The following is a 22,352-nucleotide window of genomic DNA, read 5'->3' as shown; positions in this document are numbered from 1 at the left end:
CCACCACAACCACAATTCGCTGAGCTCATCATTCATACTAGAACCAAGACACACGAACCAAATAACAATAACCAGCTCTTCTAGAACTCACATTAACATCAACCGTAAGAGCAACTTAGTTATCGGAATAACAGTCCGTCATCGTTCGATTGAGGTCGAACCCTTCTTATTTGATGGTGAAAGCCCTTGGCCTTGAAGGGTGTTATTTCGAACTTATCGGAATAACCGCCTATCGTCGTTCGATCGAGGTCGAACCCTTCTTATTTAATGGCGAAGACCCTTGGCCTTGAAGGGTGTTATTTCGAACTTATCGGAATAACAACCCATCGTCATTCGATCTAGGTCGAACCTTTTTTTTTATGGCGATGGCCCCTGGCCTTGAAGGGTGTTATTTCGAACTTATCGAAATAACAGCACGTCGTCGTTCGATCGAGGTCGAACTCTTCTTATTTGATGGCGAAGGCCCTTGTCATTGAAGGGTGTTATTTCGAACTTATCGAAATAACGGCATGTCGTCGTTCGATCTAGGTCGAACCTTTCTTTTTTGATGGCGAAGGCCCGTGGCCTTGAAGGGTGTTATTTCGAACTTATCGAAATAACAACCCATCATCGTTCGATCGAGGTCGAACCCTTCTTATTTGATGGCGAAGGCCCTTGGCCTTGAAGGGTGTTATTTTGAACTTATCGGAATAACAACCCGTCGACGTTCGATCTTGGTCGAACCTTTCTTTTTTGATGATAAAGGCCCTTGGTCTTGAAGGATGTTATTTCGAACTTATCGAAGTAACAACTCGTCGTCACTCGATCGAGGTCGAACCCTTCTTATTTGATGGCGAAGGCCCTTGGACTTGACGGGTGTTATTTCGAACTTATCGGAATAACTGCCTGTCATCGTTCGATCGAGGTCGAACCCTTCTTATTTGATGGCGAAGGCCCTTGGCCTTGAAGGGTGTTATTTCGAACTTATCGGAATAACAGCCCGTCGTCATTCGATCTAGGTCGAACCTTTCTTTTTTGATGGCCAAGGACCTTGGCCTTGAGGGGTGTTATTTGGAACTTATCGAAGTAACAGCCCGTCGTCGTTCGATCGAGGTCGAACCCTTCTTATTTGATGGCGAAGGCCCTTGGCCTTGAAGGGTGTCATTTCGAACTTATCGAAGTAACAACCCATCGTCGTTCGATCGAGGTCGAACCCTTCTTATTTGATGGCGAAGGCCTTTGGCCTTGAAGGGTGTTATTTCGAACTTATCGGAATAACAGCCCGTCTTCAGTCCTAGTTTCTGGAGAGTTGGGTATTTTCTGTAGGAGTCCCAGTTTGCCTGGTATTGCTTTCATCAGATGGTACAATGCCGGTGGACGAGAGGCCTCAACGTTTAGTATAGGCTTGTGTTGTGTGCGCATTATAGTTTTCTTGTATGACTCCAGCCATTCAGCTCGGAGATGCTACCGGTAGGGTGGTTTTCGGCTATATTGAAGTACTTTTTGTTCTTCAATCTAGATGTCCTTGTGTTCGTTCGTCCACGCGGATCTTATGTGCTTGCCTTGACGAAGTGTGGGCGGTGAGGGTGAGATTTTCTTCGCTTCCCTCCGGTAGTTCGGTGGGGGAGAGTTGGTTCTGAAGCACCGTTTGCCTTGTTTAGAATATTTGCAGTTGATGGGGCAAGGAATTCCAGGTTCGGTAAACCCACTCGACTCTCCTTCCTTTACCGTGTTGTCCCATATCTCGTGTGAGTGAGATTCTCCCTTCATGCTTCTTTCGGCGAATGATTGTGCTTCATAGCTTTGATCTGGAAAAAACTAGGAATTTTCACTAAGAAATCCCCACAGACGGCGCCAAATTGTTTGACTCAAAAGATGTTGAGACCTTTCGGACAAATTAATCAAAGATGAAGGGGTAAATCTTTGCCAAAGAAGATAATTAACTCCAGATCGAAGCGTTAGTGATAATGAACGCATATGAAACAAAAGAAACATGATCGATCTTATTAATTTTAAACATCGTTTTCCTCACTCACTGATGAGAGAGTAGATTTACAGGGGTTCATTGAAATCATTTTTTCCCTTTTCTAAGAATACCATGAAGAGGCTTCTTGTCCTCCCTTTTTGGAGAATGGGCTAGCCCCCTCTTGTTGAGAGTTCTCTGGCTATATATAGTCGAGATCCCTTTGCTCATTGCTTGACTTGACACTTTCTTGTCGTCAATGTGTCCTGGTCTTGTTTTTAAACATTACTCTTTTTGACTTGTCGAATGTCGTAGAGGAGAAATGGAACAAGCTCTATTGGCTTTCATTGTACAGTTACTGGGCACGAGGTGGTGGGCGACCTAATCGTGATGGTCGGATTTTGACCAATACAAAACCTTCGCCCAAATTACAAGGGTTTCGGTGCCGACGTCCTAGTACTGCGGTGCAGATTTGCCGGTTACGCGTATATTGTAGCAATGAATCCACTGAACGAAATTCAGCATTAAATATCCATATGCTAGTTGTCACAACAGTACAAAATTCTATACATCGACCCATCTTATATGTTGGAGTATGTAATATTGCTTAAACAACTATACGCATGCATCTAACGTTATGTATTTATGTTTTACTTCTTTGAGCATTTAAGATATGATTTTTACGTCATAACTTAGAACGTTTTTGTGTTAGAAGAATGTATCTTTGAATTTATCAAGATTGATATCCAACTCACAAGGTCAATGTAAATTTAACTAAGAGCAAAACACAAGTAACGCTTGCTAATTGTTAAATGGGCAGTTTGGTTCGCAAAGCATTCATCATTTATGCAGGGTTCGGGAAAGGGTCGCACCCCAAAAATTATAATGTAAACAACTTATCTCTAATGTAAAGACTATTTCCACGGCTTGAACCAGTGACTATATATTATACGAAAATGACTTTATACTTTCGTTTTTAGTTGTTGAAACTTTTAATTTAGCAGTTAAAAAACGTACGTTGTTCCACTGAGATTTTGATAGTCGAGCTGGAGCAGAATATATTGAAGTTGGATTAGGAAAGAACAATCAGCTGCAGACAAAATAAGTCCTAGTAATTCGCAGCTGTCCCATGACTTAATGCACAACTTACGAGGTAGCCAACAAAGATTCAGATTCTCAGAGTCGGCTGAGTCACCAATGGATAAGCCTGCTTCCAAAACAAAAACCTCACCACTAGAGATGCAGAGCGATGCGTGTGCGGGGCGGTCGCTACCTTAATCCGTAAAATTTTAATACACCCTTCCATGTTTCGTATTGCATTTTCACCGCATCAACTCACCCCGCATTACCTTCCCCCGCCCCACAAAATTTCCTCTTTTTTTTTTCTTTTCAATTTGTTTTATTTTTATTTTTGTCTTTTTCAATTATGTATATATATGTCATTGCTAATATAAAGATTTCCATCAGCATTCAGTGGCAAACCAAAGAAGTTATATTTTGAATAGCCATAATTAGGGAATAACTATAAATCCTACCGAATGCTACTAGTATGTCATTCTAATATATAATTCAAATTGTACAATGTAATGAGATCATATACATGAACTTAGCTTAAAAAAACGGAAAAGGTTCAGATATATCCCTTTACTTTTCTTTATTGTTCATTCATATTCTCCGTTATACTTTTCGTTCAGATATTCCTCTGCCGTCCATTAAAGTTTTATATTTATCTCTATTTTAACGGTCAAGACACGTGACAACATTTAATCAAAAGATCCAACCCACAAAACTAAAAAACCCATACCCAACTAAAACCCATGACCAGTCGGACCCATTCCCCTCTTAAAACACCCCTCTTCTTCTTCTCAAAAGATCCAACAGTTCAGAAAAGGATAATCGAGAAAATCAGCATACTTTTGGTTGTCCTGCAGGCAGATCATTATCAAAACATGTAGCTATATGAAATTGTAATAATGTGTGCCGCTGCCCAAATCGAATCAGAACAGCTAGAGTTGTTGTTTCCTTTCAAATGGTTTTGGCATCTGCTCGGGTTATTCTCTTTTTCTTTTGAAGCTTATTCAGCAACCATTTCCATTCCATCTATTGAAATTTTTGGCTGCTGCGCACCACAGCCACCTCTATGCTTCAATCCACAAATTTAATGGTTTACCCACTTATAACTTAATTAATAGTGATAAACATATGCTCTGTAATTCAATCATTACAACTCCTTCTTCACCCCTTCATTGCCGCCATGGATTCTCGTTCTGGAGGAAAAATTGTTAAGAATTGGCGAAAGAGATACGTCGTTGGTCCTTACGACACCACTGCCGTCGAAACAACAGGCGTTTCTCGACAGCCCTAGTTGTCTCGCCGACCATATTTTTCCAACGTCGCGTACAATTCTTTCTGGCGCTGCTAAGACTCTGAATGATTTTTAGTTCCGACTCGTCTGCTTCTCCTCCTCCGATACCGACTCCATGTTTGGTACTCCATGAAATTGATGAAAAAGAAGAGGAGAAGTATGTGGATGCTTGTGATTAAGAAGAGTAAAAGGGGAATAGGTTTGTGTGGGTCTTGGGTAACGAGTCGGGTTTGATTCAATCTCTCATAAGACGCCACGTGTTTTGATCGTTAAAATAGGGATAAATATAAAACTTTGATGGACGGCAGAGGTATATTTGAACGGAAAGTATAACAGGGGACATAATTTAACAATAAATGAAAGTAAATGGATATATCTAACCTTTTTCTGTTAAAAAAATTAACTATATAGTTAAAAGTGGGACTTTGGAGCAATAAATAAAATATTAAACAAGCTTTTCTTTCTAATGATGCAATTAGCAGAATCATTCATATTTACAATCAACTAAATAAACGTCTACTATGAATCAATTTAAAAAACTAAATCAATTTAAGACTACAAAGATCCAATTCCTAGGAGAATGAATTATAAGTTCAAAACTTGAAAACAAATATTTCTTGATTGAATATTAGTGATCGATAACTAAAAGTTTACTTATTTGAAAATTTTAAATCATAACCTACACCTGCAAAAAACTGAATTTATTTTTATGTTGAACCGTCCGCCCCGCATTCGCATATGTATAAATCCGTCCCGTCCCGTATATGTATAAACCCGCACCGCTCCACACCTGCACCGTCCCATTACCAGCTCACCATACACGTACTTTAACCATACTACTATCACATGGCATTTCAGATAACTAGGGACAATTTTATGACATGGCAAATTTTAAACTACGTCTCGATATTAATTAAGTCCAAATATCACCAATTATTATAATGTGATGAATATGATTCTAATACTATTAATTAGACTTATAATTTGATCACAAAATTGCAGAAACATAATTTTTTTATGGTGGTCTTTAATTTTTATCTCCATTTGTCTCATAGGCTTAAGGTCATTGGCAAAACTTTAAGGTTAAAAGTTAAAGTGTTGTGTATGAGACAAACAAGAAATAACATTTGTTAAACTTGAATTTTTGCACATGGGGTAAACAGGGACATAACTTTAAGACCGTTGAGTTATTTGTCCTGCTAGAAAGTGCTTCCATTCGATTAATCTTATGTATATTAAGGTCTAAATATCGATACCGAACATTAGGCGAAAAATCAAAAAATTAAAATACTGACCAATTATATTGCATGGGTTTTAATTTTAAATTTCTAAATTTGATTGAGCTAAAAAAACGCATTAAATATTACACGTTCTTGTGTCAAAGATATTGTGTTGAATTAAATTATATTATTAAAAATAAATGCTTCACCCGCCTATTTCCTACCAATATAAATAGGAATGTTCATTCACCTATGACCTATCCAAACATTCACACACTAACCTTGTCTCCAATAACTAATCAAATTGTTCTATAACAAAAAATTCCAATCCAATGGCTTCTACTTCTTCTTCTTCTTTTCTTCTCTCAACTTCAATTACCGGTTCCAAATTCTCCGCCGGTACACCACTAGCACCGCCGAGCTCCGTCAGCTTCCGGCAGCAGCGATCGTTCTCTGTTTCCGCCGCTTACTCCACCGCCGAGAGGACTACAACTAGTTCTAACATCGCCTCACAGTCATCGTTGTATGAAGTTCTAGGACTTCAAGCTGGTGCTACTACTCATGAAATTAAGTCTGCCTACCGGAGATTAGCCAGAATTTTACATCCCGATGTCGCCCGATTTCAGCAGAATTCTTCAGCTGAGGACTTTATTAGAGTGCAATCAGCTTACGCTACTCTCTCCGATCCAGAGAAACGTGCCAAATATGATCGGACCCTATTTGGGAATATATTTGGACGATCTGTTGGAGTGTCGTCGGCGGGAACTCGTAGCCATTACACTACTTGCCGGAATTGGGAAACCGATCAATGTTGGTAGCTTTTTTGCTTCGAACGGTTCATTGTGGATTTTAGCACTCCTTCCAAACTCACAAGCTCGATCAATTTCGTCTCCTGATTTGGTTTTGGTTAAAATCACCGTGTACCATTGTTAGTAAACTGTCTTTGTAAAATAATTCTGGAAATATAAGTGAACATAAACAGAAATGAACATAAACAAGAATGAACTACGAAATAACAATAAGAGATCCTCATGCCATGACATGGTGTTCTCGGGCTATGAAAACGGTGCCTCCAAACGATGACGTCTTTGGATGAGTTGGTGATATTTCAGCCCATGAAGGATGCAGTAGTATGGACAAGACAGAGCTTAGTCTTGCGAATTGAAGGGCAGAGCTTAGCCCGTACGAGAAGCGAGATAAATAGTGTTTGGGATAGTGCTTAGTTTCGAAGAAAATGAGAGGCAGAGCTTAGCCTCGGAAGGCAGAATGATAGCCTTATGCAATGCAGATGCAAATGGAGGTAGAGCTTAACCTCGGAAGACAGAATGATAGCCTTATGCAATGCAGATGGAGGTAGAGCTTAACCTCGGAAGACAGAATGGTAGCCTTATGCAAGTTGGAAGGCAGAATGGTAGCCTTATGCAATACATATGCAGATGGACGTAGAGCTTAACTTCGGAAGGTAGAATGGTAGTCTTATGCAAGTTGGAAGGCAGAAAGGCAGCCTTATGCAATGCAGATGCAGATGGAGACATCGTTTAGTCTCGGAAGGCAGAATGACAGCCTTATAAACGTAATCTTCCTATTGGATTATGCTTATGCGACGTGCCACAATATTGACTTTGTAATTGTACACGTTAGAACTCAGGAAATTATTGGATTTGATTCGATATAATATTGGATAAGAAAGTGACTACTTGAACATAAATAGGGTTTTCCATCTATTATATGTGGAACATATTGGTCTATATCTTGTGACATGAATTTGAAAAGTTAGGTATTCAGTTCGAAACAGATGAATGTCTATTTGAAATTTGAGCCTAATTTTCAACTTGAGGCAAAAAATAAACAAGTGTGCATACATCAATGTAAACGTAATCTTCCCATTGGATTATGCTTATGCGACGCGCCACAATATTGATTTTGTAATTGTACACGTTAGAACTCGGGAAATTATTGAATTTGATTCGATATAATATCTGATAATAAAGTGACTACTTGAACATAAACAGGGTTTTCCATCAATTATATGTGAAACATATAGGTCTATATCCTGTGGCATGAATTTGAGAAGTTAGGCATTCAGTTTGAAACAGATGAATGGCTATAAGAAATTTGAGCCTAATTTTCAACTTGAGGCAGAAAATAAATAAACGTGCATACCGTCAATGTAAAACGTAATCTTCCTATTGATAAGCAAGGGCGAACTGGATTATGCTTATGCGACGTGCTACAATACTGATTTTGTAATCGTACACGTTAGAACTCAGGAAATTATTGAATTTGATTCGATATAATATTGGACAAGAAAGTGACTACTTGAACATAAATGGGGTTTTTCATCAATTATATGTGGAACATATAGGTCTATATCTTGTGATATGAATTTGAGAAGTTAGGCTTTCAGTTAGAGACATATGAGTGGCTATTAGAAACCTGAGCCTAATTTTCAACATGAGTTAAAATATAAATAAGCGTGCATACCATCAATGTAAACGTAATCTTCTTATTGATAAGCAAGAGCAAATTGGATTATGCTTATGCTACGTGCCACAATATTGATTTTGTAATTGTACATGTTAGAACTCAGAAAATTATTGAATTTGATTCGATATAATATTGGACAAGAAAGTGACTACTTGAACATAAATGGAATTTTTTATCAATTATATGTAGAACTTATAGTTCTATATCTTTTGACATGAATTAGAAAAGTTAGGCATTCCGTTCGAAACAAAAGAGTGGCTATTAGAAAACTGCGCCTAATGTTCAATATGAGGCAGAAAATAGATAAGCGTGCATATCATCAATGGAAACACGACATAATATAGAATTTGAGGCAAAAAATACAATTTAAGTATGCATACCATCAATAGAATCAAGAAAGCTACTAATAATCACCGAACAATCTATGGGTTTAAGAACTCAAGGGTCAATGGGAAAGCACATATAGTATGACGTCTCAATTCAAAAAAATGAGTAGATTATATTCCGCATTGGTTGAAAAATAATAAATAAATTAACAGCTGATATATAGAGATCCATTTCGCTTTATTTAAGAAAAATAAATTAATCCCCACGGTCCATATTAATTGATTTTTTTTGTTGTTTTCATACATATTAAGGAATCCATCTTTTATTATTAATTAACAATAAAATTGACCATAGTACCCTTAATTTATTCATTAGAAATATAATAAATACTCTTTGGCATTTTACTCCACGCGAAACTTTGGAAAAAAGAAGTTAATTCATTTTTTTATATCTAAAAAATTTAAATATTATGGACCACAAAAAGGCTAAAAATCAATTAAAGTGGACTAAAGGAAGTAGTTTATCTATATATACTATAATAAAAGCACTAAGGCCCTTAGCAAAATATCGCTCGCCTTTTTTAATATTTAAAATTAATTTTACATTAGACAAAACTGTCATTTGAATTAAATTCTTAATATTTAGGATTTTAAAAAAAAACTAAAACCTTACTTATTAATTCTTTCCTTATTTAACTATCTAAGAAGTTTTCAATTAAATATTTCCCTTATATAAACTCCTTTTGAATATTCCTACTCAATCACTTACTATTCTTTTTAACTGTTAATTTTCACAATAAACTAAGTACTTTTAACTTTCGAAAAAATAGATTGCCTGGGCATTCTTTAACTCCAACGTGACTTCTTTTTAAAAGAAAATTGAGTCTTATCTTTTTGAATTAAGAGGTCAATTCTAGGAAAGTTAAAAGTGAAAAATGTAAAATAGACTATTGTATACAATAAAATATGTTATGATAAGTCATTGCATGAAAGAATGACATGTAGAGTCGAAGGTAGAGGGTAGCTAAAACCGAAGACAACTGTTTCATCTGTTACCAGAAAGAATGGTGCTCATAAAGATTGTCACGACCCTAAACCCAGACCCGATCGTGATGGCGCCTCTCGTGAAGACAAGGCCAACCGACACAACACCCAATTTATTTTTTAAGCAATTAAAATAACACAATTAAGCCATTAATAATAAGAACTCCCATAATAGAGTGAAATATATCAACTGCAGAAAACCAAACACAGCCCGACATCGGGGTGTCACCACGAGCATCTAACATAAGTCTAGGAATACGGAAAAGGGTTTACACAGTCTATTACAAAATCCAGTACAAGGGAAAGAAATAATGATAAGAGGGAGAAACACTGGGTTGCGAACGCCGAGCAGCTACCTAGTGGATTCCGAAAATCTGCTGGAAGCTATCAACCCTCGCTAGCAGGACCTGAAGCTCCTGAATCTACATGTAGGGTGCAGGGAGTAAAGTGAGTACTCCAACTCAGAGAGTAATAATAATAAATGAAGACTGAGCGATAAGAAATCACGTAAAAATACAACAACATGCTATAAAGAAGCAGTGTAAAACCAATAAAATGCAATAAAATAGTGAAATCTTATAAAAATACCTTGGTTCAGAATACAACTTTAAAACACCTTTTCAACAGTTAAACAAGTAAATGAAAAGCAGCTAGAAAAGATAAACACATAAAATCCGCCTCTCGAGCACAATGTCAACGGAATCAACCCCTAGAGCAACAACATGGAACAATACCAGTCCCTCGGGCTATATCTCATATTACAATGGGTATCCGCGCTCACTGGGGGGTACAGACTCCGGGAGGGGCCCCTTACGACCCAAGCGCAATATCAAGCCATCTCGTGGCATAATCAATAGGCTCTCAGCCTCATATCAAGCCACCTCGTGGCGTGCAATTCAGGCCCTCGGCCTCATAGTCATGATTCAGCTCAATAACCTCACAACACATGCCCTCGATCTTACTCAGTCAGAAATCTCTAAAAAGCCACTCGGGCACAGTAAAACATGATACTCAGCCCAAAAATATCATTTAAGTGTTAAAACAGAGTAAATATGGTTGAGTTATGAAAATAGTAGAATGTAGCATGACTGAGTACAGATATAAAATCAAAACAATGAGAAAATAACAATAAAAATCCCCTAAGGGTCCAAAACAATTGGCAGGAGGTCCAAATATGGCATTCCGCCCAAAACATAATGATAGCAAACAGTTTTCAATCAAATACACAGTAAAATAGTCATTCGGGATGGACTAAGTTGCGATCCCCAATGGTGCGCGACCCCACGCTCGTCATCTAACGTGTGCATCACCTCAATAAAGCACAAGGATGTGTAGTCCAGGGTTTCATACCCTCAGGACAACATTTACAATCATTACTCACCTTAATCCGGTCCAAACTCTAGCCTGTGATGCCTTTGCCTCTCGAATCGGCCTCCACTCGTGTCGAATCTAACCAAAATAAGAACGAAATCATCAAAATATGCTAAGGGAACATAACCCACCCGAAAGAAATCAAATTACAACACAAAAACCAGAAATTGGCCAAACCCGACCCCCAGGCTCACGTCTCGGATTCCCATAAAAATTACATCAATAGAATCCTTGTCACTCCCCGAGTTCATTCATATTAAAATCACCAAAATCCAACCACAAATGATCCCTCAAATCCCAAATTCTAGGTCTCCAATTACAAGCCCTAGTTCTTCAATATTAGGCTTAAATTCCATGATTAATTAGGTAGAAAACACATTAGGATTGAGTATAAAGTCCATAAATCTTACCTCCAAGTGTTCCTCCTTGATTCCCTCTTCAATTCCCTTTAAGGAGCTTTAAAATCACCCAAAAATGGAGGAACTTAGCCTCAAAATCGCGGAAATGAGCTTTTAAAACATTCTGCCCAACACTTAACATTCCTTAATCGCGATCGCGGGACCTCCTTCGCGATCGCGGGACCTCCTTACCAAACTCCAAATTTACCCTATGCGAACGCGGATAGACCCACATGAACGCGATGCACAAGACCTTACACCTACATTATCACGAATAGAGCCACGTGAACGCGATGCACAACTTGACCAACTCACGCGATCGCGATTCAAGTTACGCAATCGCTAAGCACAACCTGAACTGCCCCCATCACAGCCCTACGCGATCACGCGATCGCGAGACTCCCTACGCGATCGCGAAGAAGAAAAACCTGCACCAGCTGAAGCCCAAAAATCTACAACTTTCCACAACATGAAATAGTCCGTTTAACCACCCGAAACTCATCCAAAGCCCTCGGGACCTCAACCAAATATGCCAACATATCCCATAATCTTATTCAAACTTGTTCCAACCTTCGGAACTCTCAAAACACCAACTTTGCATTGAATCCAAGACTAAGAATTCCAAAATCTTTTAAATTCCTCTTTCGATTAAAAAGTATACCAAACCACGTCCGAATGACCTGAAATTTTGCACACACATCCCAAATGACATTACGAACCTACGACAACTTCCATAATTCCATTCCGACCCCTATATCAAAATCTCACCTATCAACCGGAAAACTCCAAAATTCCAATTTCGCCAGTTCAAGTCTAAATCTACTCCGGACCTCCAAAACACATTCTGATCATGCTCCTAAGTACCAAATCATCTTCCAAAGGTATACGAACTATCAGAATTCACATCCGAGACCTATTTCACATAAGTCAACATTCGATTGACTTTTTCAACTTAAGCTTCCTCAAAAGAGACTAAGTGTCTCAAACCTCACTGAAACCTTTCCGAACCCGAACCAACCAACCCGATAACACATAATACCAATAATCAAAGCAATAAGAAGCAGAAATGAGGGAAACGGAGCGGTAACTCATGGTTGGGTCATCACATCCTCCCCCTCTTAAACAAATGTTCGTCCTCGAACGAGTCAAGAAACATACCTGAAGCCTCAAATAGGTGAGGATATCTGCTCCGTATCTCCCGCCCGGTCTCCCAGGTAGCCTCCTCCACGGGCCAACCTCTCCACTGCACTTTCACTGAAGCTATATCCTTTGACCTTAATTTTCGAACATGACGCTCTAGAATAGCCACTAGCTCCACATCATAAGTCAAATCATCATCCAACTGAACCGTGCTGAAGTCCAAAACATGAGACGGATCGCCAATATACTTCTGAAGCATAGAAACATGAAATACCTGATGCACACTCGATAAGCTGGTTGGCAAACCAAGCTCATAAGCCACCTCTCCAATCCTCTGAAGTACCTCAAAAGGCCCAATGAACCGAGGACTCAATTTTCCCTTCTACCCAAATCTCATAACACCCTTCATGGGTGAAACCTTCAACAGAACCTTCTCACCAACCATGTAGGACACATCCCGAATCTTCCTATCAGCATAACCCTTTTGTCTCGACTGCGTTGTACGAAGCCTCTTCTGAATCACCTTTACCTTTTCTAAAGCATCCTGCACCAAGTCTGTCCCCAATAGCCTAGCCTCACCCGGCTCAAACCAACCAACTGGAGATCTACACTGCCTCCCATACAAAAGCCTCATATGGAGCCATCTGAATACTCGACTGGTAGCTGTTGTTATAAGCAAACTCTGCGAGTGGTAGAAACTGATCCCATGACCCTCCAAAATAAATGACACAAGCACACAACACGTCCTCTAATATCTTAATAGTGCGCTCAGACTGCCCGTCCGTCTGAGGTGAAAAGCTGTGCTCAACTCAACCTGAGTACCCAACTCTCTCTGCACGGCTCTCCAAAACTGCGAAGTAAACTGAGTACCTCTATCTAAATTGATAGAAACCGACACACCATGCAAACGAACAATCTCTCGTATATAAATCCCTGCCAACCGCTCTGAAGAATAGGTAGTACGCACATGAATGAAGTGCGCGGACTTGATCAGCCGATCCACAATCACCCTAATAGCATCGGACTTCTTCAAAGTCCGTGGAAGTCCAACTACAAAATCCATAGTGATCCTCTCCCACTTCCACTCTGGAATATCCATCTACCGAAGCAAGCCACCCGGTCTCTAATGCTCATATTTCACCTGCTGACAATTAAGACACCGAGCTATAAATCCCACAATGTCTTTCTTCATTCTCCTCCACCAATAATGCTATCTCAGATCCTAATACATCTTCGCGGCACTCGGATGAATGGAATACCGCGAGCTATGGGCCTCCTCCATAATCAACTCCCGAAGCCCATCTACATTGGGCACACATATCTGGCGCTGCATCCTCAACACCCCATCATCACCAATGGTCACATCTCTAGCATCATCGTGCTGAACCCTGTCCTTAAGGACAAGCAAATGAGGATCATCATACTGGCGCTCTTTGATACGATCATACAAGGAAGACCGAGAAATAACACAAGCCAATACCCGACTGGGATCCGAAATATCTAACCTCAAGAAACCGATTGGCCAAGGACTAAACATCAACTGGAAGAGGTCTCTCCCCAACTGGAATATATGCCAAACTCCCCATCCTCACCGCCTTCCGGCTCAAAGCATCGGCCACCACATTGGCCTTCCCCGGATGGTACAAGATAGTAATATCATAATCCTTTAGCAGCTCCAACCATCTCCGCTGCCTTAAATTGAGATCCTTCTGTATGAACAAGTGCTGGAGACTACATGATTAGTAAACACCTCACATGACACACCATACAAATAATGCCTCCAAATATTCAATGCGTGAACAATGGCAGCCAACTCCAAATCGTGAACAGGGTAGTTCTTCTAATGGGGCTTCAACCGTCGAGAATCATAAACAATAACTCTACCCTCCAACATCAACACACACCCAATACCAATTCTCAAAGCATCACAATACACTGTATATGAACCTAAAGCTGATGACAAAACTAATACTGGAGCTATGGTCAAGGTAGAGTTGAGCTTCTGAAAGCTCTTCTTACACTCATCCGACCACCTAAATAGAGCACCCTTTTGAGTTAACTTAGTCAAGGGCGATGTAATAGATAAAAATCCATGAACAAACCGGTGGTAATAACCCACCAAACCAAAAAAGCTGCGAATCTCTATGGCTGAGGACGATCTGGGACAACTCTAAACTGTCTCTATCTTCTTCGGATCAATCTGAATACCCTCGCTGGACACCACGTGCCCCAAGAAAGCCACTGAACTAAGCTAGAACTCACATTTGGAGAATTTTTCATAAAGCTTCTCCTCCCTCAACCTCTGCAACACAACTCTCAAATACTCTGTGTGCTCCTCCTGACTACACGAGTACACTAGAATATCATCAATGAAGACAATCACGAACGAATCAAGATAAGGCCGAAACATGTTGTTCATCAAATGCATGAATGTTGTCGGGGCATTGGTCAACCTGAAAGACATAACAAGGAACTCATAATGACCATATCTAGTCCTTAAGGCTGTCTTGAGAATATCCAAGTCCCTGATATGCAATTGGTGATAACCTGAACAGAGATCATTCTTGGAGAACACTCTCGCTCCCTGAAGCTGGTCAAATAAATCTTCGATATGAGGCAAAGGATACTTGTTCTTGATTGTTGCTTTGTTCAACTATTTGTAATCAATGCACATCCTCATCGTGCCATTCTTTTTCTTCACAAATAGAACAGGTGCACCCCAAGGTGACACACTAGGACGAATAAACCCCTTATCAAGGAGTTCCTGAAGTTGCTCCTTCAACTTCGCTGGTGCCATACGATATGGTGGACTAGAAATGGGCTGAGTTCTGGCACCATATCAATACCAAAATCAATATCCCTATCCGGTGACATGCCTGGTAGGTCTGCAGGAAACACATCGGGAAAATCCCTCACAACTGGAATAGAATCAATATTGGGAGTCTTTGTACCGACATCACTCACAAAGGCTAAATACGAAAGACAACCATTCCCGACCATATGTTGGGCCTTCAAGAATGAAATCACCCTACTGGGGATAAAATCAGTCGAACCTCGCCATTCATTCTGTGGCACACCCAGCATAGCCAATGTCACTGTCTTAACATGATAGTCTAAAATAGTACGACACGGAGATAACCAATCCATGCCCAATATAACATTGAAGTCTACCAAACATAATAACAATAGATCTACTCAGGTCTCCAGACCCCCAATAGTCACCACACACGACCTGTACACACGGTCTACAATAATAGTATCGCCCACCGGAGTAGATACATGAAAAAGTGAAACAAGAGACTCATGGGGCATATCCAAATAACGAGTAAAGTATGATAACACATAAGAATAAGTGGAACCGGGATCAAATAATACAGAAGAATCTCTGTGGTAGATTGAGACAATACTTGTGATCATAGCATCTGAAGCAATAACATCGGGTCTAGTTGGAAGTACATAGAAAGGGGCCTGACCGCCACCTAATTGAACTCCCCCTCTAGGGCAACCCCTAGCTGACTGGGTAGGTAGTGGTGAAGTAATCGCACTGAAGCCGATGGATGACTCCTTTGCTGAGATAAACCCGCAAGATGATGAGGACATTGCCTCAACATATGACTCATCTCTCCACACTCATAGCAACTCCCGGGTGCTGGAGATGGGGACTGAATGGAACCCCTAGCACTGAAATGACTAGTAGAGAGCACCTGGCATAGAAGATCCCTGAACTGATAGAGCACGGGACGAACTCTGAGCTAGAAGGGCACTAAGTGATGACTGGCCCTGATGAGAACTGTGATAACCATGGCCCGACGATTCCCTACGATAACCTGGGCGAGCTGGCTGAGCATGCCTGAATGGACGACCTCTGCTGTGTTGAAACTAACCTCTCGAAGAAGCACCACCATAACTACCAGATCCCTGAGGCCTCTTGGCCTCCCTCTCATCTCGTTCCTAGCGACGAACTGACTCAATCTCATGAGCAATATCTACAACCTCCTCAAAAGTAGAACCAAACACCCTCTCCCTGGTCATGAGAATACGAAGCTGATATGTGAGGCCATCAAAAAACCTCATAATACTCTCTTTATCTGTCGGAACCAACCAAATAGCATGACGAGCTAACTCTGAGAACCTCATCTCATACTGCGACACAATCATCTCTCCCTGACGCAACCACTCAAACTGCCTGCGTAGCTCTTCTCTGCGAGACTGTGGCACGTACTTCTCCAAAATGAGAACGGAGAACTACTTCTAGGTAAGGGGTGCTGCACCAACAGGCCTACGCCTCTCATAAGCCTCCTAGCAAGTGAAGGTAGCTCCAGAAAATTGAAAAGTAGTGAAAGCGACCCCGCTGGTCTCTAGAATACCTATTGTCTGAAGAATCCTTTGACACTTGTCCAAGAAACCCTGGGCATCCTCGCCCTCTACACCACTAAAAGTCGAAGGCTGAAATCTACCAAACCTCTCCAACCTGCGTTGCTCGTCCTCTAGCATGGCAGGAGCTATATAGTCCTAAGCAGCTGCAACCGGCTGGGCTAGATGTGCCCCCGGTGTCCGAAGTCCCTAGACAACCTGCTTAGCTATGTGAGCGGAGCGAGTCTGAGTGCCTCTCCTGGCCTGAGAAGTAGTTGCGACTGTAGTAACTGAGACTGCCTGAGATAGGCCAGTGCATACTGATAGAATATGAGTCAAGGCCTCTTGAAGGCCCGAAATCACAATGGGAACAGCTGGTACTTGAGCTGGTGCTGCTGGAGCGTCCACAACTGGGACCTGATCCTGTATTGGGGCGGCTAGTGGATCTGCAAGTGTTGCCCTAGCTGCTGTGCAGGCCACACCTCTGCCCCTTCCACGACCACGGTCGCATCCTCGGCCTCTAGTGGCCATAGCTGGTGGTACAAGTGGTTGGTCATCCTGACCGGTAGCGTGTGTCCTCACCATCTGTGAGAATAGAATAACTAAAGTTTAGTACTCGGATCAACAGTTTCGCACGACAAGAATTTCAAAAATATGAAATTTTTCTTAAAGGTTCTGCAGCCTCTCGAGGATAAATACAGACGTCTCCGTATCGATCCACGAGACTCTTCTAAACCTGCTCATGACTCGTGAGACCTATGCAACCTAGGCTCTCATACCAACTTGTTATGACCCTAAACCCAGACCCGATCGTGATGACGCCTCTCATGAAGACAAGGTCAGCCGACACAACACCCAATTCATTTATTAATCAATTAAAATAACACGATTAAGCCATTAATAATAAGAAATCACATAATATAGTGAAATATATCAACTGCAGAAAACCAAATACAACCCGACATCGGGGTGTCACCAGTCATGAGCATCTAACATAAGTCTAGGAATACGGAAAAGGGTCTACAAAGTCCATTACAAAATCCATAACAAGGGAAAGAAATAATGATAAGAGGGAGAAGCACTGGGTTGCGAACGTCGTGCAGTTACCTAGTAGAATCCGAAAATCTGCTGGAAGCTATCAACCCTCGCTAGCAGGACCTGAAGCTCCTGAATCTGCACCCAGGGTGCAGGGAGTAAAGTGAGTACTCTAACTCAGTGAGTAATAATAATAAATGAATACTTAGTGATAAGAAATCACGTAAAAACACAACAACATGCTATAAAGAAGCAGTGTAAAACCAATAAAATGCAATAAAACAGTGAAATCTTATAAAAATACCTTGGTTTAGAATACAACTTCTTTAAAACACCTTTTCAACAGTTAAACAAGTAAATGAAAAGTAGCTAGAAAAGATAAACACATAAAATTCGCCCCTCGGGCACAATGTCAACAGAATCAGCCCCTCGGGCAACAACATGGAACAACACCAGCCCCTCGGGCTATATCTCATATCACAATGGGTACCCGCACTCACTGAGGTTGTACAAACTCCGAGAGGGGCTTCTTACGACCCAAGCGCAATATCAAGTCATCTCGTAAAATAATCAATAGGCTCTTAGCCTCATATCAATCCACCTCGTGATGTACAACTCAGGCCCTCGGCCTCATAGTCATGACTCAGCTTAATAACCTCACAACTAGGCCCTCGGCCTTACTCAATCAGAAATTTCTAAAAAGCCACTCGGGCACAGTAAAACATGATGCTCAGCCCAAAAATATCATTTAAGTGTTAAAACAGAGTAAACATGGCTGAGTTATGAAAACAGTAGAATATATCATGACTGAGTACAGATATAAAATCAAAACAATGAGAAAATAGCAGTAAAAATCCCCTAAGAGTCCAAAATAATTGGCACGAGGGCCAAATATGGCATTCCGCCCAAAACATAATGATAGCAAACAATTTTCAATCAAATACGCAGTAAAAGTAGTCATTTGGGATGGACTAAGTCGCGATCCCCAATGGTGCATGACCCTACGCTCGTCATCTAGCGTGTGTGTCACCTCAATATAGCACAACGATGTGTAATTCGGGGTTTCATACCCTCATGACAATATTTACAATCATTACTCACCTCAATCCGTCCTGAACTCTAGCCCGCGACGCCTTTGCCTCTCGAATCGGCCTCCACTCACGTCGAATCTAACCAAAATCAGAACGAAATCATCAAAATATGCTAAAGGAACATAGCCCACCCGAAAGAAATCAAATTATAATACAAAACCCGAAATTGGCCAAACCCGATCCCCGGGCCCATGTCTAGGATTCCGATTAAAATTACATCAATAGACTCCTTATCACTCCCCAAGTTCATTCATATCAAAATCACCAAAATCCAACCACAAATGATCCCTTAAATCCCAAATACTAGGTCTCCAATTACAAGCCTTAGTTCTTCAATATTAGGCTTAAATTCCATGATTAATTAGATAGAAAATACATTAGGATTGAGTATAAAGTCCATAAATCATACCTCCAAGAGTTCACCCCTGATTCCCTCTTCAATTCCCTTCAAAGAGCTTCAAAATCGCCCAAAAATAGAGGAACTTAGCCTCAAAATCACGGAAATGAGCTTTTAAAACATTCTGCCCAACACTTAACATTCCTTAATCGTGATCGTGGGACCTGCCTTGCGATCGCAAAGCACAAGCTTAACAGACTCCAAATTTACCATGCGCGAACATGGATAGACCCACGCGAACGCGATGCACAAGACCTTACACCTACGCGATCACAATTAGAGCCACGCGAATGCGATGCACAACTTGCCCAACTCACGCGATCGCGACTCAAGTTACATGATCACGAAGCACAACCTGAACTGCCCCCATCACAGCCCTACATGATCGCGAGACTCCCTACGTGATCGCGAAGAAGAAAAACCTGCAACAGCTGAAGCCCAAAAATCTGCAACTTTCCACAATATGAAATAGTCCGTTTAACCACCAGAAACTCACCCGAGGCCCTCGGGATCTCAACCAAACATTCCAACATATCACATAACCTCATTCAAACTTGTTTTAACCTTAGTAGCGCTCAAAACAACATCGAAATACCAAATTTGCATCGAATCCAAGCCTGAGAATTCCAAAATCTTCTAAATTCCGCTTTCGATCAAAAAGCCTACCAAACCACGTCCGAATGACCTGAAATTTTACACATACATCCCAAATGACACAACAGACCTATTGCAACTTACAGAATTTTATTCCGACCCCTATATCAAAATATCACCTATCAATCGGAAAACGCAAAAATTCCAATTTCGCCAATTCAAGTCTAAATCTACTCCGAACCTCCAAAACACATTCCGATCATGCTTCTAAGTCCCAAATCATCTCCCCAAGCTATCTGAACCATCAGAATTCACATTCGAAACCAATTTCACATAAGTCAACATCCGGTTGACTTTTCCAACTTAAGCTTCCTCAAAAGAGACTAAGTGTCTCAAACCTCAGCGAAACCTTTCCGAACCCGAACCAACCCGATAACACATAATATCGATAATCAAAGCAATAAGAAGCAAACATGGGGTAAATAGAGTGGTAACTCATGAGACGACTAGCCGGGTTGTCACAAAGATGCAATAAGTGCCTACCACCCGGTAGCATTTAATGGAGAATATTTCACAGCATTTAGTACACTATCCGTTATAAAGAATTTTTCATTCATGCCCACCATTTTACATTCTTCAATAGCCCTCATAATTGACACTAAAAAGGGGCATGATCCTAGGACTTTGTTCCCTAAATGCATCTATAAATAGTGAGCTCTATTATCATTGTAAGGGACATGAATTTTCTATTAAGCTTATGCTATAATCAATTCAAAGCTTTATACACTTTATCTTTTGGCTCTTTGATTCCATTACTGTTGTGCCCGAAAGCACTGTTCCCCGAACTACTATTTATGTTGTTTCATCATCATCTCAAGGCTTAGTATTGTATAGTTATTCAATTCTCCTATTATTTCAGGATCAAATTAATTCACTTGTCTAGAAATCACATATAAATTCAACTGTACCGTTTTATGGGTAAGCAGCTTGTTGCCCACCGTGGGGCCTAGACAATCGTGTAATTAAGTTGGTCCTTGCCTCTTTTACTAACATATTTTGATTGTTTGTTCTTAGTAAAAACTCATAGAAAATGGCAGATAACGGTGTTAATAACACACATAATCTTGAGGCCTATGACGACCAACCTCAACACAAGGATTCAACCAGTGATACCCGTAATGAGCGGAGCGATGCCATGTCGATCTATGGCAGACGATAGCCTCATCATGTTCAGAAGGAAACCACAGACGATGCTGAAGAGGAGCATGTTACTGAAGCAGTAAGGATCCTGCAGGAGCAATAAGAGGCCACTCTAGGCCACCTCACGCGATAGGATAAGGTTATGACCAAACTAAAGTAGGTGTTATCATGTGCTTCCAATAACGCGAATGTACGAGGTCCAGCTCCTCCCGATGCTCCCACAAGTCAAATAACGTAGAGGATAAACAACACCCCGAGGGGCGAGGTCAGCTTTAATGGGGCCGAGGGGAGTGGTTTTGGTCACAACAATTTGAGCGATCCCTTCAAAAGCGAACTCTTACAGTTTATGAGGGAAGTAAACGTCCGCATGGACCAAAAATTGGGTGCACCACTGGCGTTAGAAGGACAAGACTCAAAGAAGTATACTAAGTTGTCGTACAAACCAAGTGCAACACCATAATTGATTCCGAAGTGGTTTAAAATGCCTGACGTGCCAAAATATGATGGGACTTTGGACCCTCAAGAGAATATTGTCACTTATACAACGACGGTGAAGGGGAAGAATTTAGCTCCCCACGAGATAGAATCTGTTTTGCTGAAAAAATTCGTAGAGACTCTCACGAGGGGAGCCTTGACGCGGTATTCATTGTTACCCAAGCATTCCATATATTCCTTTGAGATGCTCACGGATTCTTTCATTAAGGCTTATGTCGTGGCCAGAAAGGTGCATGCCCGGAAGGCCAACATATTCAGAATTGCACAAGGAGAGTCCGAGTTGTTGCAGACATAACTCAATTTCAGAAGGTAAGGATGTTGCTTCCGGCTGTTCCAGATAACTAGGCGGCTGAAGCTTTCACCAAGGGTTTGAACCTGAAAAGTTCTGACGCCTCCCGAAAGTTGAAGGAAAGTTTGCTCGAATTTAAGTCGACTACTTGGGCAGATGTTCACATCGGTACGAGTCAAAGATAAGGATTGAGGATGATCAGCTCGGTTTCCCGGCATCGGCTAAAGGTCGGGAGAAAAATCAAAAGATGATTTTGACACAGACAAGTGATCTTCGAGGGGCCGGTTTTTGCCCTACGAATGGGAAGAAGGACACGACAGAGGTTTTCGGTCAGCAGACAGGTTCGGTACCGATAGAAGAACTGATCGCGATTGAAACAACAGATCGCTACAGGACAAGGAAGCATCAGGTTCTCGAGATCCTTCCTATCCCAGACTTTCAGAATACAACTTTAACGTTAGTGTAGTCGAGTTGGTATCGACTATGAGGAATATTAAAGAAGTACGATTTCTAAAGCCGATAAAAACTGATCCAAGACATAGGGATCCTAATTTTTGCTGCGAATACTACAGGACGAACGGCCACCAAACTAGTGATTGTCAACA

The 22,352-nt window shown here is 40.9% G+C and overlaps 1 protein-coding gene across 1 annotated transcript; it reads left to right on the top strand.

The window, feature by feature from the left end:
* The first annotated feature begins 5,778 nt into the window (after window positions 1–5,778).
* LOC107789192 (chaperone protein dnaJ 11, chloroplastic-like) lies at window positions 5,779–7,340 on the top strand. Its single transcript, XM_016610968.2, has one exon. The coding sequence runs from the start codon at window positions 5,860–5,862 to the stop codon at window positions 6,343–6,345; it is 486 nt and encodes a 161-aa protein (XP_016466454.1). The 5' UTR covers window positions 5,779–5,859; the 3' UTR covers window positions 6,346–7,340.
* The last annotated feature ends 15,012 nt before the right edge of the window (window positions 7,341–22,352 follow it).

Source organism: Nicotiana tabacum, chromosome 12 (assembly GCF_000715075.1).
Source record: "Nicotiana tabacum cultivar K326 chromosome 12, ASM71507v2, whole genome shotgun sequence".
Classification (NCBI taxonomy): Eukaryota; Viridiplantae; Streptophyta; class Magnoliopsida; order Solanales; family Solanaceae; genus Nicotiana; species Nicotiana tabacum.
The sequence above is the reverse complement of the archived record's forward strand: the minus strand, read 5'-3'. Positions and strand labels throughout refer to the sequence as shown.